This window comes from Carassius carassius, unplaced genomic scaffold (assembly GCF_963082965.1).
Source record: "Carassius carassius unplaced genomic scaffold, fCarCar2.1 SCAFFOLD_92, whole genome shotgun sequence".
Taxonomy (NCBI): Eukaryota; Metazoa; Chordata; class Actinopteri; order Cypriniformes; family Cyprinidae; genus Carassius; species Carassius carassius.
Window position 1 is genome coordinate 130,001 of NW_026775071.1, and position 21,634 is coordinate 151,634.

At 39.3% G+C, this 21,634-nt stretch overlaps 1 protein-coding gene across 1 annotated transcript in view; it reads left to right on the top strand.

Moving 5' to 3' along the window:
- LOC132134592 (neuromedin-K receptor) overlaps window positions 1-20,165 on the top strand; it is a 20,255-nt gene extending 90 nt beyond the window's left edge. The window contains exons 1-5 of the mRNA XM_059547127.1: window positions 1-384; window positions 10,351-10,539; window positions 10,625-10,775; window positions 16,961-17,157; window positions 18,869-20,165. The exon at window positions 1-384 is cut by the window's left edge and continues 90 nt beyond it. Of these exons, the coding sequence (XP_059403110.1) occupies window positions 23-384; window positions 10,351-10,539; window positions 10,625-10,775; window positions 16,961-17,157; window positions 18,869-19,163 (1,194 nt within the window). The 5' untranslated portion in view covers window positions 1-22 and the 3' untranslated portion in view covers window positions 19,164-20,165. The remainder of the gene's footprint in view (window positions 385-10,350; window positions 10,540-10,624; window positions 10,776-16,960; window positions 17,158-18,868) is intronic.
- Window positions 20,166-21,634: the final 1,469 nt, after the last annotated feature.

Below are 21,634 nucleotides of genomic sequence, written 5' to 3' on the forward strand. Positions count from 1 at the left end.
GGTGTCTTCTTCACCGCGAATCATGTCCTCGTCGAGAAACTCCTCAAACTTCACCCACACCAACAGGTTCGCGCAGCCTCCGTGGCGCGTGGCGCTCTGGTCGCTCGCGTTCGCGCTGGTTCTGCTGGTGGCCGTCACCGGGAACCTGATCGTCATCTGGATCATCGTGGCGCACAAGAGGATGAGGACCGTCACCAACTACTTTCTGCTCAACCTCGCGGCGTCTGACGTGTGCGTGGCCGCGCTCAACGCGCTGGTGAACTTCGTGTACGGCGCGCACGGAGACTGGTACTTCAGCAGCGCGTACTGCCGCTTCCAGAACTTCTACCCGGTGACCGCGGTGTTCGCCAGCATCTACTCCATGAGCGCCATCGCCTTGGACAGGTGTGACACACACACACACACACTTCAATCTTCAGGAATATCTGCAGATACTGATGATGCCATTTAAAGCTCATATGGCTCCATTTGTGCCAAAATATAATTAAACCTGATGGTTTTGTACAGTATGTGACCTTTAGTTAATCATGGCATCGATTCTGAACACAAAACACTTTTCAAATGTGAATTACAGTTTTTCTGAATTGCTAAAACACATTTCGTGAAACCATTACTCATTTTCTCAAAACCTTAAAATCATCTGTTTCCTGTGGTCTTGTCCTGGTGCTCCTCTGAGACAAGGTCTTTACAGGGGATCTGTATCTGGGGCTCTAGTTGTCCTGGTCTCCGCTGTCTTTCAGGGATGTAGAGGTCCTTTCTAGGTGCTGATCCAGCATCTGGTCTGGATACGTACTGGATCCGGGTGACTGCAGTGACCCTCTGATCTGGACACAGACTGGATCTGGTGGCTACGGTGACCTCGGAATAAGAGAGAAACAGACTAATATTAGCGTAGATGCCATTCTTCTAATGATGTAACAAGTACATCGGGTGTTATGGGAAGTGTTTCCGGTTCCGGTTTACCTAATTAATGCAGCCTAAAAATCCTTTAACGGATTTGGATATTAAAAGCATATTAGTATGTTATGTGTATGCCAGGTTAAAGAGATGGGTCTTTAATCTAGATTTAAACTGCAAGAGTGTGTCTGCCTCCCGAACAATGTTAGGTAGGTTATTCCAGAGTTTAGGCACCAAATAGGAAAAGGATCTGCCGCCCGCAGTTGATTTTGATATTCTAGGTATTATCAAATTGCCTGAGTTTTGAGAACGTAGCGGTCGTAAAGGATTATAATGTAAAAGGAGCTCATTCAAATACTGAGGTGCTAAACCATTCAGGGCTTTATAAGTAATAAGCAATATTTTAAAATCTATGCGATGCTTGATAGGGAGCCAGTGCAGTGTTGACAGGACCGGGCTAATATGGTCATACTTCCTGGTTCTAGTAAGAACTCTTGCTGCTGCATTTTGGACTAGCTGTAGTTTGTTTACTAAGCGTGCAGAACAACCACCCAATAAAGCATTACAATAATCTAACCTTGAGGTCATAAATGCATGGATTAACATTTCTGCATTTGACATTGAGAGCATAGGCCGTAATTTAGATATATTTTTGAGATGGAAAAATGCAGTTTTACAAATGCTAGAAAAGTGGCTTTCTAAGGAAAGATTGTGATTAAATAGCACACCTAGGTTCCTAACTGATGATGAAGAATTGACAGAGCAACCATCAAGTCTTAGACAGTGTTCTAGGTTATTACAAGCAGAGTTTTTAGGTCCTATAATTAACACCTCTGTTTTTTCAGAATTTAGCAGTAAGAAATTACTCGTCATCCAGTTTTTTATATCGACTATGCAATCCATTAGTTTTTTAAATTGGTGTATTTCACAGAGCTGCTAAGAAATATAGAGCTGAGTATCATCAGCATAACAGTGAAAGCTAACACCATGTTTCCTGATGATATCTCCCAAGGGTAACATGTAAAGCGTGAAGAGTAGCGGCCCTAGTACTGAGCCTTGAGGTACTCCATCTGCACTTGTGATCGATAGGATACATCTTCATTCACTGCTACGAACTGATGGCGGTCATATAAGTACGATTTAAACCACACTAATGCACTTTCAATTCAATTCAAGTTTATTTGTATAGCGCTTTTTACAATACAAATCGTTACAAAGCAACTTTACAGAAAATTATGTTTCTACAATATTTAGTAATAGCTTGTAAGTGGTGACTGTCAGTTTGTGCACGTATGACAGGATTTGTAGAAAAATGTATACAAGTCATAGTCAGCCAGATGATGAACATTATTAATATTATTAATAATTAATAATTATTATTTGATGCAGTCACACTTGTACCAATATTTGTTAGTTCTGTTGTTGTTTCCTGTACTCCTCCTCTTCACCTCCTTTAATTAAGCCAACAACGACCGTATCGTCTAAAAAAAATTCTGGAAGAAGCAACTGCCACTATTGTACTGAAGTCTGCTGTATAGATAGTAAACAGTAACGGGGCCAGCACGGTCCTTGCGGCACCCCCGTATTACTCAGAATAGTATTAGAGACACTATTCTGCAGACGCACTTACTGTGGTCTACTGGATAAATAGTTCATACACCACTGGACCAGTGATGAATCCAGCTGCATCCTCCTCATCTTCTCACACAGCAGTTGGGGCTGGATCGTGTTGAAGGCGCTTGAGAAGTCAAAAAAAGTGAACCTTAAATCCCGTGGCAAAACATAGAAACAAATAGAGACATCATTAGCATAGCTGCTGTTCCAACAAAGTAAAATTAATTAGTTTAACCCAAGCTAAAGAATAAGAATGCAGATTTGGTCAGATACAACTATACTCACAATTTAAGATTATTTCATATTCATTATTTTTATTCATTATTCTAATGCTTGGCGAAAGAGATGCGTTTTTAATCTAGATTTAAACAGAGAGAGTGTGTCTGAACCCCGAACATTATCAGGAAGGCTATTCCAGAGTTTGGGAGCCAAATGTGAGAAAGCTCTACCTCCTTTAGTGGACTTTGCTATCCTAGGAACTACCAAAAGTCCAGCGTTTTGTGACCTTAGGGAGCGTGATGGGTTGTAACGTGGTAGAAGGCTAGTTAGGTATGCAGGAGCTAAACCATTTAGGGCCTTATAGGTAAGTAATGATAATTTGTAACTGATACGGAACTTAAAAGGTAGCCAGTGCAGAGACTGTAAAATTGAGGTAATATGATCATATTTTCTTGACCTGGTTAGGACTCTAGCCGCTGCATTTTGGACGACCTGTAGCTTGTTTATTGACGAAGCAGGACAACCACCTAGAAGTGCATTACAATAGTCCAGTCTAGAGGTCATGAATGCATGAACTAGCTTTTCTGCATCAGAAACAGATAACATGTTTCGTAGCTTGGCAATGTTTCTAAGATGGAAGAATGCAGTTTTTGTAACATGGGAAATATGATTTTCAAAAGACAAATTGCTGTCCAATATAACACCCAGATTTCTGACTGTAGAGGAAGTAACAGTACATCCGTCTAGTTGCAGATTGTAATCTACAAGATTCTGTGTAGTGTTTTTTGGTCCAATAATTAATATCTCTGTCTTATCCGAATTTAATTGGAGAACATTATTTGTCATCCAATCTTTTACATTTTTAACACACTCTGTTATCTTAGATAATTTAGAAGTTGAATCTGGTCTCGTTGAGATATATAGCTGAGTATCATCAGCATAACAGTGGAAGCTAATTCCGTATTTTCTAATAATATTACCAAGGGGCAACATGTATATTGAAAATAGAAGGGGACCTAGGACGGATCCTTGTGGCACTCCATATTTTACTGATGATAACTGAGATGACTCCCCATGAAGGTTTTTGATGCACTTCCATTAATGCCAACAAAGTGTTCAAGTCTATGCAAAAGAATGTTGTGGTCAATTGTGTCAAACGCAGCACTAAGATCCAATAAAACTAATAGAGAGATACACCCACGATCAGATGATAAGAGCAGATCATTTGTAACTCTAAGGAGAGCAGTCTCAGTACTATGATACGGTCTAAATCCTGACTGGAAATCCTCACATATACCATTTTTCTCTAAGAAGGAATATAATTGTGAGGATACCACCTTTTCTAGTATCTTGGACAGAAAAGGGAGATTCAAAATGGATATATAATTAACTAGTTCTTTGGGGTCAAGTTGTGGTTTTTTGATGAGAGGCTTAATAACAACCAGATTGAAGGTTTTGGGGACATATCCTAATGACAATGAGGAATTAATAATAGTCAGAAGAGGATCTATGACTTCTGGAAGCACCTCTTTTAGGAGCTTAGATGGTATAGGGTCTAACATACATGTTGTTGGTTTGTTTGTTTGTTTGTTTGTTTGTTGATACTTTATTGATCCTTTACAGGAAATTATACTGTCACGGCAGCTTAACACTCAGACACCACATTTAACAGAACAAATTACTTCCAACCAATCTACAGTTAAACAACAACAACAAAAACAAATAATAATACCTATATAGAATATTCAGTAACAGATGCATATTCAGTACAGAATATTCAATAACAGAAGTAAATATAGAATATTCAGTAACATGTGAATATTCATAACACATTAAACCTTCTGATGGCCGCTGGTACAAAGGACTTCCTGGTACGTTCAGACTTGCACTTTTGTGCAATCAACCTATGGCTGAAGGTGCTCTTATTGATCAACCCCAGCACATGGATTGGATGTGAGGAATTGTCCATGATTGATTTTAGCTTAGATAGCATTCTTTTCTCAGCTCGATCACATCAAATTCAGTCCCCACAACCGAGCCTGCTTTCTTAATCAATTTGTTAACTCGATTTAGATCTCCCATGCGAGCACCCTCTCCCCAGCACACCACAGCAAAGAACAGAGCACTTGCCACCACTGTCTGATAGACGTTGCACAATAGAGGACGGCAGATGTTAAATGACCTCAGCCTTCTTAGAAAATAAAGTCGGCTTTGACCCTTTTTATACACTGTCTCCATGTGGCTCTTCCAGTCCAGCTTATCATCTAGCTGTACACCGAGATATCTGTGACTGGAGACCAACTCCACTTCACTGCCCTGGATTGTGATTGGGATTATCGGTGTCTTCTTCCTCTTCCTAAAATCCACAACCGTTTCCTTTGTTTTTGAGATGTTAAGTTGGAGATAGTTATGGTTGCTCCAGCCCACAAACTTGGTAATAGTTTTCCTGTACTCCTCCTCTTCACCTCCTTTAATTAAGCCAACAACGACCGTATCGTCTAAAAAAAATTCTGCAAGAAGCAACTGCCACTATTGTACTGAAAGTCTGCTGTATAGATAGTAAACAGTAACGGGGCCAGCACGGTCCTTGCGGCACCCCCGTATTACTCAGAATAGTATTAGAGACACTATTCTGCAGATGCACGTACTGTGGTCTACTGGATAAATAGTTCATACACCACTGGACCAGTGATGAATCCAGCTGCATCCTCCTCATCTTCTCACACAGCAGTTGGGGCTGGATCGTGTTGAAGGCGCTTGAGAAGTCAAAAAAAGTGAACCTCACAGATGCATCAGGAGTGTCCAGATGTGCATAGGTTCTTTGTAGCATGTAAATAAGGGCATCATCCACACCCATGTTGGACTGATATGCAAACTGCAAAGGATCCACGTAATTTGTCATACTGGCCTTGATGTAAAAAAAGACCTGTCTCACAAACGTCTTCATAATATGTGAGGTGAGTGCTACAGGTCTGTAATCGTTATGGTTAAATGGATATCTCTTCTTTGGAATTGGGATCAAACAAGATGTTTTCCACAATTTCGGGACCTTTTGTAGGTACAGGCTTAGGTTAAACAGGTATGTAAAAATACCACTCAACTGGGTAGAGCATGTCCTCAACAGTCTCGGCCCAATATCATCAGGCCCCACTGCTTTCCCTGGCTTCAGACGGTCCAATTCACCCTTGACCTGAGATTGATGTAGCACCATCAGTGGGGTTACAGTTGGAGAAGAGATGGGGGAGAGAAAGGTCATTTGAGAGGTGATGTTGCCAATAGGAGAATGGGGGGATGATGTCATAGATGGGATGAGTGAGGGAAGTGAAACAGCACCAGGCAGCAGCAGACCAGGTGTGGCAGGCTGATGTGGCATTGGGTTATCAAATCTATTAAAGAATCTGTTCAGATCTTCAGCCAGGTTCTGGTCACCATCAAGTAGCGAACCCCCCTTCTGCTTCATACCTGTGATCTTCCTCATGCCAGCCCAGACCTGCTTCACTCCATCCTGCTGCAATTGTTGTTCTAATTAATTTGCACCTGTATGCTTCTTTCCCCTCCTTAATCTTCACCCTCAGTACTCTTTGGATTTCTTTGACCTTTTGCCTATCACCCTCTCTGAAAGCCTTTTTCTTTTCATTTAACAGTACCTTCAGAGTGCTAGTTACCCATGGTTTATTATTAAGAAAACAGTTAATTTTTCTGGCGGGCATGATGTCATCATCACAGAATTTAATATAATGGGTGATGCATTCTGTTAATCCGTCAGCCACGACTCGGTCAGACATATAAGACTGCTTTCCCGGTACATTTTCTGGCTCCTGACAAGTGTCTCTAGTTCTTCGAGCTTGTTTGTCAAACAGCAAACATTTCCCATGGTGATAGATGGTAGGGCTGGTTTAAAGGTTTCTTTCCAAGCTCTTTCTCTACTCTTCTTAATCTCTTCACCCCAGCTCTAATTCCGCGGTGTCTCCTCCTTAATGTATCCTTCGGAATATCATGTTTAATCCCGAATTTTGAACCTTGTACCAGGTCTAGTAGTTCTTGCCGGGTGTATACAAAAGCAGGTGCCTCTCGGCTAGAGTTATAGTCCTTTGCCCGCATAAACTTTTCCGATATCAAGTCCATATCAACAATCAATTCATTAATCTATCCACTATTATCCACTAAAATTCAAAACACTTAAAAGCACTTTTAAAAAACACTTAAAAACACAATACTACACACAGCTGCACGCTACAGGCTGCCAACTCATCGGCACCATCTTGTCATGACAAGGTTTAGATGATTTAACAAGTTTATACAGTTCTTCCTCTCCTATAGTAGAGAATGAGTGGAACTGTTCCTCAGGGGGTCTATAGTGCACTGTCTGATGTGATACTGTAGCTGACGGCTGAATGGTTGCAATTTTATCTCTAATAGTATCGATTTTAGAAGTAAAGTAGTTCATAAACTCATTACTGCTGTGGTGTTGGGAAATGTCAACACTTGTTGAGGCTTTATTTTTCGTTAATTTAGCCACTGTATTGAATAAATACCTGGGGTTATGTTTGTTTTCTTCTAAAAGAGAAGAAAAGTAATCGGATCTAGCAGTTTTTAATGCTTTTCTGTAGGATAGGTTACTTTCCCGCCAAGCAATACGAAATACCTCTAGTTTTGTTTTCCTCCAGCTGCGCTCCATTTTTCGGGCTGATCTCTTTAGGGTGCGAGTATGCTCATTATACCATGGTGTCAAACTGTTTTCCTTAACCTTCCTTAAGCGTAAAGGAGCAACTTTATTTAAAGTGCTAGAAAAGAGAGAGTCCATAGTTTCTGTTACATCATCAAGTTGTTCTGAGGTTTTGGATATGCTAAGGAATTTGGTTACATCAGGAAGATAACTTAAAAAGCAGTCTTTTGTGTTAGAAGTGATGGTTCTTCCATACTTGTAACAAGAAGTAGAATTTACAATTTTGGCTATATGAATTTTGCAAAGAACTAAATAATGATCTGAGATATCATCACTTGGCTGAATATTTTCAACACCATCAACATCAATTCCATGTGACAGTATTAAATCTAGAGTATGATTTCGACAATGAGTAGGTCCTGAAACGTGTTGTCTAACACCAATAGAGTTCAGAATGTCTATAAATGCTGATCCCAATGCATCTTTTTCATTATCAACATAAATATATTAAAAACACCAACTATTAAAACTTTATCTGCAGCCAGAACTAACTCGGATCTAAAATCACCAAACTCTTTAATAATAGTGAGTGAGAATAGAGAGTGTTTTGCTAAAAGAGTGCATGCGATCTGCAAACTGTGTCTAAACTGCCTGAACGTGTTAAAGGTTTTGCAGAAAGAGTGATTTATTTGACAAATTGGGTAAAGCTATTGAGAATTTGGTTCAGAGAATGGGGTTTAGTGTCTTGAACTATACATTGAAGAACTGTAAAAAGAGCCATTTGAAAACTCCCCTGAAACATGCTTGTAGAGTGATTGGAAGCTGGAGAAGGACGTCACTCCCACAGATTCACATCCCACAAACCTCACGCCATTGAATTAAAAAAATAAATATGTAATCCCACTTGTGTGAGTTGGAGGTGTTGCAGGAGTCTCTCCAGAAATAAACCCAAAAGCTTAAGGTATTTTTATTTATTTATTTTTTAACTATTTCGTTTTTGTGGTGTAACATTCATCAGTGTCTTTGCAGATGTACACGATTACTTTAAACTGACATGAAAGACAGTGTTTAACTTTTTGTCTCACAGATGGGTGAATATAATCATCTGATTTTGGAAATGTGATCAATTACATTTTCTTTAAGCACCCAGATTGTGCTTGTCTAAAATTTTAAATAATAGCTTACATTTATAAAATGCCCACAATAGCAGAAATGAGACTTTTTAATGAACATAAAGGTCCATGTTGAATAAAATTGTTAATGAAATGAAAATGTTTAATGAAAATATTTATTTAAATTTAGTTTTATTCATACATTATTATATCCATATTCTGATGTCACAATCTCAAGGTTTAATGGGCTTTTCATGATTATTATATTTCTTTTGTATTGTGGGTTTGATTAAGTGCACTAAAAACAAACATTTTCACTCGTGTCCTCCAAATGGCCCACAATCTAATCAGTTTATGCATAAGGAAATTCAGTGATTCATTAAATCCACATGAAGTTCTGCATGCTTCAAAACTTCTCACCACTGGTTCCCACTGGTTTTAGAGGACAATTACTCTCCTGACGTTTCAAAGATTGAGGAGGCGAAACTATAAACATATGACTTCTGAGGTATGAGTTGTGATTTGTGAATGTACTTTGCTAACTAAGCAGCCATTAGAAGCGCAACACTTTCTTCTTATTAAGTGTAAAATCTGAATACAACAAAATGGCATTAGTTAGCATACAAAAAAAAGTCTCAACACAATAGAACCATATTAATTCCAGACAAAACATATGTTTTGTCAAGTCCAGTTCGAACACAAACACTTCCCTGACCCCATCAAGCCCAAGGAGGGCTCCTGATTCCCCACAACTTCACCTTGTGTAACAAACAGAATCTGATTTGCCGTCAAATTAAACTATACAAAATTAGCTCAATAATTTAAGTAAAATAACAAATAAACAAGCAGAACTCCTGATTAAGGGTTTTGTTTTATTTATAATAAACATTACCCAGGGTTTTCAGTATAGAGGAATTATTATTTTAATTATGTTGAATCTTGATTGCAAAGTTCGAAAGGAGACTGAATAAAACAACTTGTAGACCTACACAGAAACCTATACTAATTGATCTTAACAAGTAATATGACTAGAAACTGACAAATGTTTCATTTAAAGCAGTCAAGTTTTTTATTTATTTATTTTTTTGGCACCTCATACATCTGCATCCCTGAATTGGTGAAAAGAATGATTGCTCCTATCTAGAGGTGTAACGATTCATTCGTTTTCTCGATGCATCGATTACTAACCCTGACGATTCATAGGCATCGATCTTGAAACATGATTTTTGAATCACGAATCTCGGCGATCTTAGACAGTAATCGATTTAAAACGCTAAGAATCTAATTAATCGTGATTTCTATAGCGATTCAATGCTTTTATAACATACACACAGTAAATTACTACACGCACAAATTAATGGAGACCTTGAACAGTGTTGGTGCCTCTCATCTGTCCTTCACGCGCTCCACTGTTCACCGCTCGAGACGGTCACAGGATTGAGCTCGCGCCCCGATCCTGAGCAGTTGAAAGTTGTATTTATTGCATGGACGGAGCAGAAATGTAAGTGTCTAAATATATGGTTGTGTTTGGTTCTTTCATGTTTTTAATTTGTGTGTTAAACATTCATTGTGTATTTTTATTCTCTTATTTTGCACCACTTTAGATGATTTTATCCGTGCTTAAATATGCCTTAGAAATAAACCAAACGAGAAACTAACCTAGTTATCATTATCGGTAAAATCCACTCTCGTTCAGCCTCTGTAAAGAACCTTTTGTGCAATGTTGAAGGTTCTTCATGGAAAAATTGATGCCAATAAAGAACCTTTATTTTTAAAGAGTGCTCAACCCATATGTACAGGTGAAATACATCCAGGTCACTGTATCATTTCCTCTTTGATCAGGTACATGGCGATCATCCACCCGATGAAGCCACGCCTCTCAGCATCGGCCACGAAAGGCGTGATCGCATGCGTGTGGATTCTGGCTGCGTTTCTGGCGTTTCCACTCTGCTTCTATTCCATAACTGAAGTGAGGCCGCACAGGACGGTGTGCTACGTGGCCTGGCCGCGGCGCGACGCAGACGCCTTCATGTGAGAGACAGACATCTGTCGTTTCCATTGAGTGTGAATCCTCCATTCCCTGTCACAGGTTGATCTGCATGTGTGTGTTTGTTAGATATCACGTGATCGTGGCCGTGCTGGTGTATCTTCTGCCTCTGGTGCTCATGGCTGCCACCTACAGCAGGGTCGGACTCACTCTGTGGGGCGGAGGGTTTCCAGGACATTCCTCAGAAAACTTCCAGGGTCACCTGCAGGCCAAGAGAAAGGTTATCATGCTCTTCTGCTGATCTTCTCATGTATCGTCCTTATGTGCGTTTGTTCATTTAGAACAGTGGTTCTCAACCAGAGCTTAAATTAATAAACTAGAGGCTGAAGTTAGTGAACAAACTTTGATGTATGAATGGACAGCTATGTCAAACGAGCGAAAGCACATGTTTTTCGGTGTTCTGGAGCTGAAATATGGCTTATAGGATGTTCTGATCCAGAGATGTTCCTCTCATCCTTTTAATGGAAGTCTATTGAGTTGTTGCTAAGGTGCTGTGTGGTTGTCCTAATTACAGCAGAAATACTGGCAATATTTTTTTATGTAGTTGGCCACACACGTGTGTGTGTATGTATGTATGGAAGCACATGGGTAGCGATATTCAATTTGCAATGTAATATGCAAAATGACAATGCAATATGTAAAATGGCAATGCATTTCTGTATTTACATTTACATTTTCCAATACATTTGTGCAACGTTTGGTGCAAAATGAAAATGAAAATTAAATTACATAATTTTCATTTAGCATTTCACACACTAGTTTTAATATGTAAAATGAATACTAATTTTAACGCTTTATAAGTTGCAAAATTAAAATGAAAATGTATTACAGAAATGATTAGATATGTATAACATGTTCAAGCAAAAACTGTGGCAAAATTATCATTTAAATGCTATTTTTCTTAAATGTATTAACACTCACAGTCAAGACTCTTACGATTGCATTTTCATTCAGTGTCCCGCAATGAATGTAGCGAAATTCAATGTGCACATTGAAAATGCATTCCGAGCCGATCACGTGTCCGTCCCCTCGCACCATGTCAATCACTGCGTGAACAAGGCGGGGCTTGCAGAAGGTCACAGACTCAAATCTCAAGAAGAGGATTCAAGTGAGAGAACATGGACAAGACAGTTGGTCCGTGTACGTTTTGATCATTTCGGTTTATGGCTTCAATATTTCATTCGCACTTGTGGGCGGAGCTGAAACGCTGCTTTCATCTGATTGGTCAAATCGCTCCAGCTTCAGCTCGGTCTTTTCATTCTTTCAGACAGAATAAGAGTCAGTGCGAGTGAAGCACTGTAATGTCTGAAACCACCGCTCACTGTTAATTAGCATAATATCTGAATCAGATGTAGCTGGGCACATAATTCGTGCTGCTGCGACTTGCAAGAGACCCCGTTAAATTATTTCTAGGTTATAGTATTGTATAAATATTGTCCCACTGATAAAAACAGTGCAAAAAACAATCTGTGTCAGTTACTCTCATAATAAATAATAACAATAATGTTACCCGTGTTTTTCGGTATAAGTTGCATCAGTCCAAAAATACGTCATGACGAGAAAAAAACATATATAAGTCGCATTTATTCAGAACCAAGAGAAAACATTACCGTCTCCAGCCGCGAGAGGGCGCTCTGGGGTAGGCTACAGGAGCACTGAGCAGCATAGAGCTAATTTTACTATTTTTATTTAGAAATGTAACAATATAAATTTTTACAATTATGTATTAATGTCACACACACATACCTAGTGCCTTATGACTTAAAATATGAGAGTGGTAAATGTTACAGACATGGAACTGTTCAGTCTATTATTGATTTTTATTTCCACCTCACTGTTATCCAAGGAGACAGAACTATTTGCACTGTTTTTATCAGTGGGACAATATTTATACAATACAGTATACAACCTAGAAATAATTTAACGGGGTCTCTTGCAAGTCACAGCAGCAGGAATTATGTGCCCAGCTACATCTGATTCAGATATTATGCTAATTAACAGTGAGCGGTGGTTTCAGACATTACAGTGCTTCACTCACACTGACTCTTATTCTGCCTGAAAGAATGAAAAGACCGAGCTGAAGCTGGAGCGATTTGACCAATCAGATGAAAGCAGCGTTTCAGCTCCGCCCACAAGTGCGAATGAAATATTGAAGCCATAAACCGAAATGATCAAACCGTACACGGACCAACGGTCTTGTCCATGTTCTCTCACTTGAATCCTCTTCTTGAGATTTGAGTCTCTGACCTTCTGCAAGCCCCGCCTTGTTCACGCAGTGATTGACGTGGCGCGGGGGGGCGGACACGTAATCGGCTCGGAATGCATTTTCAATGTGCACATTGAATTTTGCTACATTCATTGCGGGACACTGAATGAAAATGCAATCGTAAGTGTCTTGACTGTGAGTGTTAATGCATTTAAGAAAAATAGCATTTAAATGATCATTTTCCCACAGTTTTTGCTTGAACATGTTATACATATCTAATCATTTCTGTAATACATTTTCATTTTAATTTTGCAACTTATAAAGCGTTAAAATTAGTATTCATTTTACATATTAAAACTGGTGTATGAAATGGCAAATGAAAATTATGTAATTTTCATTTTCATTTTGCACCAAACGTTGCACAAATGTATTGGAAAATGAAAATGTAAATACAGAAATGCATTGCCATTTTACATATTGCATTGTCATTTTGCATATTACATTCCAAATTGAATATCGCTACCCATGTGCTTCCATATGTATGGAATGATATTGCGGACTTTATTCAAAAGGCATTGCAAATTGTTTTTGCAATTGCGTTTTCAATTTGTGGACGCATAAAATGTGACATAATCCAAATGCAAATGCAAATCGCGCATTACTGTTTTCATTTTTGATTAAGTGAACGCACAGTGTCTGCCAAATTTAAAATGGAAATGCAAAGTCCGTTTGCAATTGTGTTTCCCATATCTTACGAGCTATGAGCCTGTCATATTTAAATAGCAATATTAATTACCACATTTGCCTTTTCACTCTCTCTGCACTGTGCATGTAAACTGCCAAAACTCAAATGGAATCGCAATACCTTTTTCATTTGAATTTCCAACGTCTACATGGAAACCTGTCAATCAAGTGACAGGGGTGGGGCCATTTTATTGGGCGTGTTTGCATTGGGAAGTGAAGATCGTACTAAAATGTACAATGTTTTTACTAGGGAAAATATGAGTTAACGATAGTGTTTATAATTAAGCCACAGTAGCCACAAATGTACAGTTGTCTGAGACGTTATGAAATATTCTTTAACATCATGAACCATAAAATATAGTCAGTGTTCTGCTACTGTTTATTTTCATAATAGGTAAACACAGGTCACAAGTTAAGAGTCACAGATCTGGTGCTGATTCAGTGTAGCTTGGTAGCTCAGTGGTTAGTGACTGTCATCTTTCACGGCATATCGTCTTTTAGCGCGTGTTCGAAACCCGGGCCAACACAAACGTTCTTTATTTTTTTGTTTATCCTACTAACTTCAGCCGCTGATTTCGGACTTGCATCCTCAGTAGTTCAGGCATTCGACTCGGGAGTGTGATGTCTGCGAGGACGCAGGTCCGGTAATTCTGCAAACAGCAGCGTACTCAGTGTTCGAATTGAGGGGGGCTGGGGGGGTCCGGGACCCCCCATAAGCATCAAGGGACCCCCCATAAGGCCCAAAAAAATGACCTTGGGGGGTCCCCTGGTTTTTCATTAAAACTAAAATAGAAACAATATTTGACATAGCCCTATCTATCTATTTTTTACCAAAGTATTGCGCTGCCGCTCCATAGACTGTAAAAAGTGCCGCTCCCATAAAAAGCTACTTCAAATTAGATGTGCATCTGAAAATACGCTCAAGTGCGCCACACACTGTTTTCTGAAGGAATTTACAGACTGCGGGCGCGACGTCGCTGTGTGATTGGCTGACAGAGTGATCCTTCGTCATTATTTTACCTCACGATAACGGTAAGATAATATTTCTTTGTTTTATGATTGTTTGGTACACCTAATTTATTGCTACTGAATAAGTGTTTATCTTAGAATCAGAGAGTCACTTATAATCTTGGTCTGTCAATAGTTGTTTTTTTTTATCTTATGATGCTAGCTCACTATCGGCTTGTTAGTTGTAATTAGCCATCTAACGTAATTCTGAGAAAAATAGAATCTTGTTTGGAGCTAGCATTGCACCCATTCTGAATTAAACAAATCATTTTAAATCTAGTAACCTTAACTGCTCAAAAACAGTGTTAATTTAATTAAGGACATTATTACTGATGAAAATGTTCATCAGGTGAAGGCTTTTTTTGTGTCAACGATGATAAAGCAGGGTTGCTAACTCTCACGAATTGTGCGTGAGACACACATGCATTGATTATTACGCCGAAGACAAACATGCAGATCAACCGTTTTTGTTATGAATTGTATCCTATTTTCCATTATTATGTATAGCCTAATACAATTAGTGTAGTATTTAAGGTTAAGTGGAGAAAAGGATTTTAAATTCAATGCAAAGAGGCAAATTAAAGTCATTTTGTGGCCAGAAAAATAATAATTTCCATTTGCAATGCCATTGTTTACCCACTCTAATAAATATACATACTCTAGTTGCTCAAAAGAGTATTGCAGGTCATAACTGCTTACTTATTTTTAGGTTTTGCATTTAAATAAATATTTAGACATGATCAAACACTAGATTATACATTTGAAAAAGATACTCGTATAAGCACACACAAGTGAATATTAATTAATGCAAGAAAATACTGAGTTTAACCCAAGAAAAGTAAGTACAGTAGGCCTATTCATGTGAATTGATAGTGAATCAAGAGATCAAAATTGATTAATGGTCATCAGCATCGTAATCGTATCAAATTATTTCTATTTTTCCCTCTTGTAGAAACACTATTGTGACAAAACATATATTTAAACATATACTCTCATTCACCACTATAGAAGTTTACCCAACTATGACAACTTCTGCTTGAAAATATGAAAGGGTTATGTAACTACATTCAAGATAAATTAGTTTTTTTAATGAAATAAAATGCCTACATGTGCACTGTTCAAAGTATATCACCATTAATAACCTTAATAAGTAGCATGAATAACATGGAGTGCTTTCTTAAATATATTCACAGTAACGACAACAAATATAATATTACAACTTACATCTTACATTATTTTCTCAGATATGGACAAGGGAAAGAAGAGAAGAGCCATCTTGTTATTTCATAGATTTTTATTTAATTTTACATAGTAAATGCTCAGCTGCAAAAACATGTTATGAAACACACAAAGTAAATTAGATTCACAAGTAAAGTAAATTATATTATTATATGAAATAAATAAATACAAATATGTATATTATTAGTTGTTTTTTTTTGGGGGGGGGGGGTTTGGGGGACCCCCCAAGAGCTTTGACTCAATTCGAACACTGAGCGTACTTGATAACATGTCAGCTCGCCTTGACTACTGCAATTTTCCTCACTGTATGATCGCCCGTTTGGCGGCTGAAGTTAGTAGGATAAACAAAAAAAATAAAGAACGTCTGTGTTGGCCCGGGTTTCGAACACGCGCTAAAAGACGGTATGCCGTGAGAGATGACAGTCACTAACCACTGAGCTACCAAGCTACACTGAATCAGTGCCAGATCTCTAGATTCAAGAAAGGACTCTCTGCGTCACATCGTGCAGCTGTTTAATCAAGGAAATGTGACAGTGTTAACTTGTGACCTGTGTTTACCTATTATGAAAATAAACAGTAGCAGAACACTGACTATATTTTATGGTTCATGATGTTAAAGAACATTTCATAACGTCTCAGACAACTGTACATTTGTGGCTACTGTGGCTTAATTATAAACACTATCGTTAACTCATATTTTCCCTTAGTAAAAACATTGTACATTTTAGTACGATCGTCACTTCCCAATGCAAACACGCCCAATAAAATGGCCCCACCCCTGTCACTTGATTGACAGGTTTCCATGTAGACGTTGGAAATTCAAATGCAAAAGGTATTGCGATTCCATTTGAGTTTTGGCAGTTTACATGCACAGTGCAGAGAGAGTGAAAAGGCAAATGTGGTAATTAATATTGCTATTTAAATATGACAGGCTCATAGCTCGTAAGATATGGGAAACACAATTGCAAACGGACTTTGCATTTCCATTTTAAATTTGGCAGACACTGTGCGTTCACTTAATCGAAAATGAAAACAGTAATGCGCGATTTGCATTTGCGTTTGGATTGTCACATTTTATGCGTCCACAAATTGAAAACGCAATTGCAAAAACAATTTGCAATTCCTTTTGAATAAAGTCCGCAATATCATTCCATATGTGTGTATGTGTTCTCAGTTTTATGGCCAAGGTTGTTGTGATGTTTTTGTAGGTTGTGAAGATGATGGTGATCGTGGTGGTAACATTTGCCATCTGTTGGCTTCCATATCATGTGTATTTCATTGTAACAAGCTTCAACCAGAAGCTGAAGAGGATGAAGTCGATCCAGCAGGTGTATCTGTCAGTGCTTTGGCTCTCCATGAGCTCCTCCATGTACAACCCCATCATCTACTGCTGCCTCAACAGCAGGTACAGCTCACACACAAACATCACCAAATGCATACACTTAACTTTGCATTTATACACTTTAAACCATTACAATAAATAAATAAAAATAAAACAATATATACAAAATTTACAGAAACGGGGAAGATGAAAATACACAATCAAGCTGGAGAGTTTTGATATGTTTATAAAGGGGTTTCCAAAGCTTGATGAAAATGGTGCTAGGTCTGTGAAGAGAGTACCTAATTTTCTCCAGTTACATAAAATAAAGAACATCTCTTATCCAGCGAGTGTAAGATGGAGGGTGAGGGCTTTTCCAATTAAGTAGAATTAAACACCTAGCTAAAAGAGTCAGAAAGGCTACAAAATCTAAAAAAACGTGAGAAGGCAAAGAATGGCAAGGCAGGAGAACCCCAAATAACGATAGGTTCTTCTTAAAGGGTTAGTTCAGCCAAAAATGACAATTATGTCATAAATAACTTACGCTCATGTCGTTCCAAACCCGTGAGACCTCCGTTCATCTTCAGAACACAGTTTAAGATATTTTAGATTTAGTCCGAGAGCTCTCAGTCCCTCCATTGAAGCTGTGTGTACGGTCTACTGTCCATGTCCAGAAAGGTAAGAAAAACATCATCAAAGTAGTCCATGTGACATCAGAGGGTCAGTTAGAATATTTTGAAGCATCGAAAATACATTTTGGTCCAAAAATAGCAAAAACTATGACTTTATTCAGCATTGTCTTCTCTTCCGTGTCTGTTGTGAGAGAGTTCAAAACAAAGCAGTTTGTGATATCCGGTTCACGAACGAATCATTCGATGTAACCGGATCTTCTTGAACCAGTTCACCAAATCGAACTGAATCGTTTTAAACGGTTCACGTCTCCAATACGCATTAATCCACAAATGACTTAAGCTGTTAACTTGTTTAATGTGGCTGACACTCCCTCTGAGTTCAAACAAACCAATATCCCGGAGTAATTAATTTACTCAAACAGTACACTGACTGAACTGCTGTGAAGAGAGAACTGAAGATGAACACCGAGCCGAGCCAGATAATCAACGAAAGATTGACAGTTCGATTCAATAAACCGGTTCACCGATTCTTTTGCGCTCGACGTAATGGCGTCATTGGCGATGACTGCAAGCTTTCGGTTTACCCGCGCTCATAACACTAGCACAGAATCAGTTCAGAATCAATCACTAAAAGAATCAGTTCGGTTCAGACGCTCTGTGTGTCGGTCTGCTTCACGCTGAATCACACATGTGCAGTATCATCAGCTCCTCGGTTCTCGAATCAGACGCGTCTGACAGGAACGGTTCTTGACTCGTGAACGAGTCATTATCTGGCTCGGCTCGCTGTTCATCTTCAGTTCTCTCTTCACAGCAGTTCAGTCAGTTTACTGTTTGAGTAAATGAATTACTCCGGGATATTGGTTTGTTTGAACTCAGAGGGATTAAAAAAAGTTAACATTAAAAAAGTTACCAGCTTAAGTCATTTGTGGATTAATGCGTATTGGAGACGCGAACCGTTTAAAACGATTCAGTTCGATTTGGTGAACTGGTCCAAAAAGATCCGGTTACATCCAATGATTCGTTCAAGAACTGGATATCACAAACTCTCTCACAACAAACACGGAAGTGAAAAAAATTATGAATTAACTAATAAATGGCCTTCATGAGGTAAATGTAAAGTGCTGTTCAGCAGCTGTTTCACCTCGCTCGTGTTTCTGCTGCAGGTTCCGCGCAGGCTTCAAACAGGTGTTTCGCTGGTGTCCCTTCATTCACGTGTCAGACAGTGATGAGCTGGAGCTCCAGATCACTCACTTCCAGCAGAACCGTCAGAGCAGCCTGTACACGGTCACGCGTGTGGAGTCCTGCCCCGACGCGAACGCTAACCCCAGCAGACGCAAGAGCTCCAGCACCAGCCACCGCAGCAGCCTCATGGGCCAACCACGGCCCTCCGCACGACCCTTGCTCAACGGGGGTCCCCACGTTAACCCCGCGAGCCCCGGCGAGAAGGAGCTCAGCTGAGAGGAGACAGCGGCACAGAAACTACAGCCAGACAGCTTCACCTGCACCAGCAATGTGTTCTTCAGCCCATATATAAAATAACTGGCCACATATATGAAACTGAACACTTGGAGGACACACACCGCCCCACCTGCAAATGTTTGGGTTGTTAAACTTTATTTGATTGTCTCCTTTGGACAACCATAATTAACTTTGCAACTAAATGTCAACTAACAGTCATTAGAGTATTAGTGGACTGTTAGGTTAGGGTTAGTAGAATAAGTTATGGTTAGGGTTAGGTTAGGACATGTGCTTGCAAAGTTACTTATAATCAGTGGAATGGCGTTGCAGTTGCAAAGTTACATATAGTCATCAGAGTGTTTAAAGGTGACCATCAAAGTAAAATGTTAGTTAACAGGGTTAGGGTTGAGATGTAATGGGCTTTAATGCTGCTACAGATTCAGAATTCAGTGAAGTAAATACATTTACGTTACATTTTCAGGCACCATAATTCAGAAAGGTTGAAAGGTGATCACATTTTGAGTTCTTCACTTATATTGAGCACACTGTTGGGCAGCTGCACGCATGTCCTCTCGTTCTGTAGCTGTGTGCCAATTCAGAGGCGGCATTTGAAGAAACAAATGCTTCAGATGTGGAGTTTTTCTGGCCAACGAAGGATATATCAGATGGGTCCTTCACAGCACAGATTATCCTAAAATTCATTGTGCGGCAATTGTTTTAGGCTTGTAAAGGTGCACTATGTAATATTGCAGCTAGCAGTTAAAATGCCCCCCTTCTCCTCAGACTAGCCTTTCCCTGTAAGTTAATTTGTCCCCGTTTTAATATTCCTCTGCTCATAGAGCTTTTTAGACTAGTTTGGGTAGAATCTATCTCTGACCCTGTTCATTTGCTCTCTTCTGTGGCTGCAGTACGCTCTGTTTTGCACCAACTGGCAGCCTGGACTACTGAAATACTATTGGGTGCCACTGGGCTGTGGGCGGAGTCACACAGTAGAATAACTGACTGTATTACATTTACATTTATTCATTTAGCTGACGCTTTTATCCAAAGCCACTTACAGTTGCTATATATGTCAGAGGTCGCACGCCTCTGGAGCAACTAGGGGTTAAGTGTCTTGCTCAGGGACACATTGGTGTCTCACAGTGGATTCGAACCCAGGTCTCTCACACCAAAGGCATGTGTCTTATCCACTGCGCCAACACCACCCCTGTATGTTCATTTAGCATGTTTCCTTATATTTTATGGTATTTTTATGCTTTAGTACAGTCATAAAAATTACATACAGCACCTTTAAGTACAAGTATTTGGTTTCAACTTAACAGAATATTTAAAAATGTTGCTGTAATGTATTACTAAGATGCAATTTTATATATTATTCATCCTTTATTATGTAGAAAAGTGGATAAAGGTGAGCATATTTAGACAAGTAGTGAACTGTTTTGTTTCCAGTCCAGTTGTCTGTCAGTGGAAGCTGTCGCTGTTGCTAGCTGACGAGAGCAATCCTATTAGTTTAACAGCACTGGCTTTGACTTTCGTGGCCTTTGAAGGATGCAGACTCTGAACTGGGACACAGTTTGTTTCATTGGTCGGGTTCACATGGTAAGATGTCATACATATTGTCTAAACCACCAATCGTACACTCCTGTTGCATGTTGTTTTTGTAGGTTTGTGTCATCAGCCGTATGTCCATAACCAGCTGTATAACGATAATAATAAAGTGTTGCACTGCAGCCATGTGTCACTGTCTCTGGTGTAGTGTTTGTGACTCTGATGGTAGATTTGAAGGAGAACTGATGTTCTTCATCTTGATTCACTGCTTCACTGATTCTTTCATGCGTGTGTCCTGTGTCTCTGATCAGGAAAGTCTTTTTCAGATTAGGAAAGTTTTTCCAGATGACACGAGTATTGCTGACACACCAGACGCTGAGCAGACAACAATGTGCACACACTGTGTGTGTGTGTGAGACATGAGTCATTGCTGTAAACACAGTAACAGAACATATCTAAACATATGCAACATGAATTTAAACTCTTGTTATTATTCATTACTATAGTTCTGCTTTAATCTAATTCAAGCAAGTGTGTGTGTGTGTGTGAACAAAAGAAAACACACACACACACACACACACACACCCTGGCAGGCCGGTGACTATAAATGGAAGTGGTTTGCAGGTCCAGTGATGTTCACACACGGGCACCGGCGGCTCCGCACATGTCATTCATCACATTCATGGCACAGACAGCTGGACTATAAACAGGAATAAATGGATATAAACATAAGTACTATAAAACAAATAGCATGAGTGATGTGTGACGTTACACATACATCTTCAGCTCAGTGTCTGAAGGTGCACATCAGATGCTGTGATGAGCAGAGCTCATGTGATGAACACACACACTGATTCACACACATCATGTGCTGTGAGACATCTGTGTGTGTGTGTGTGTGTGTGTGTGAATCAGCCGCTGCT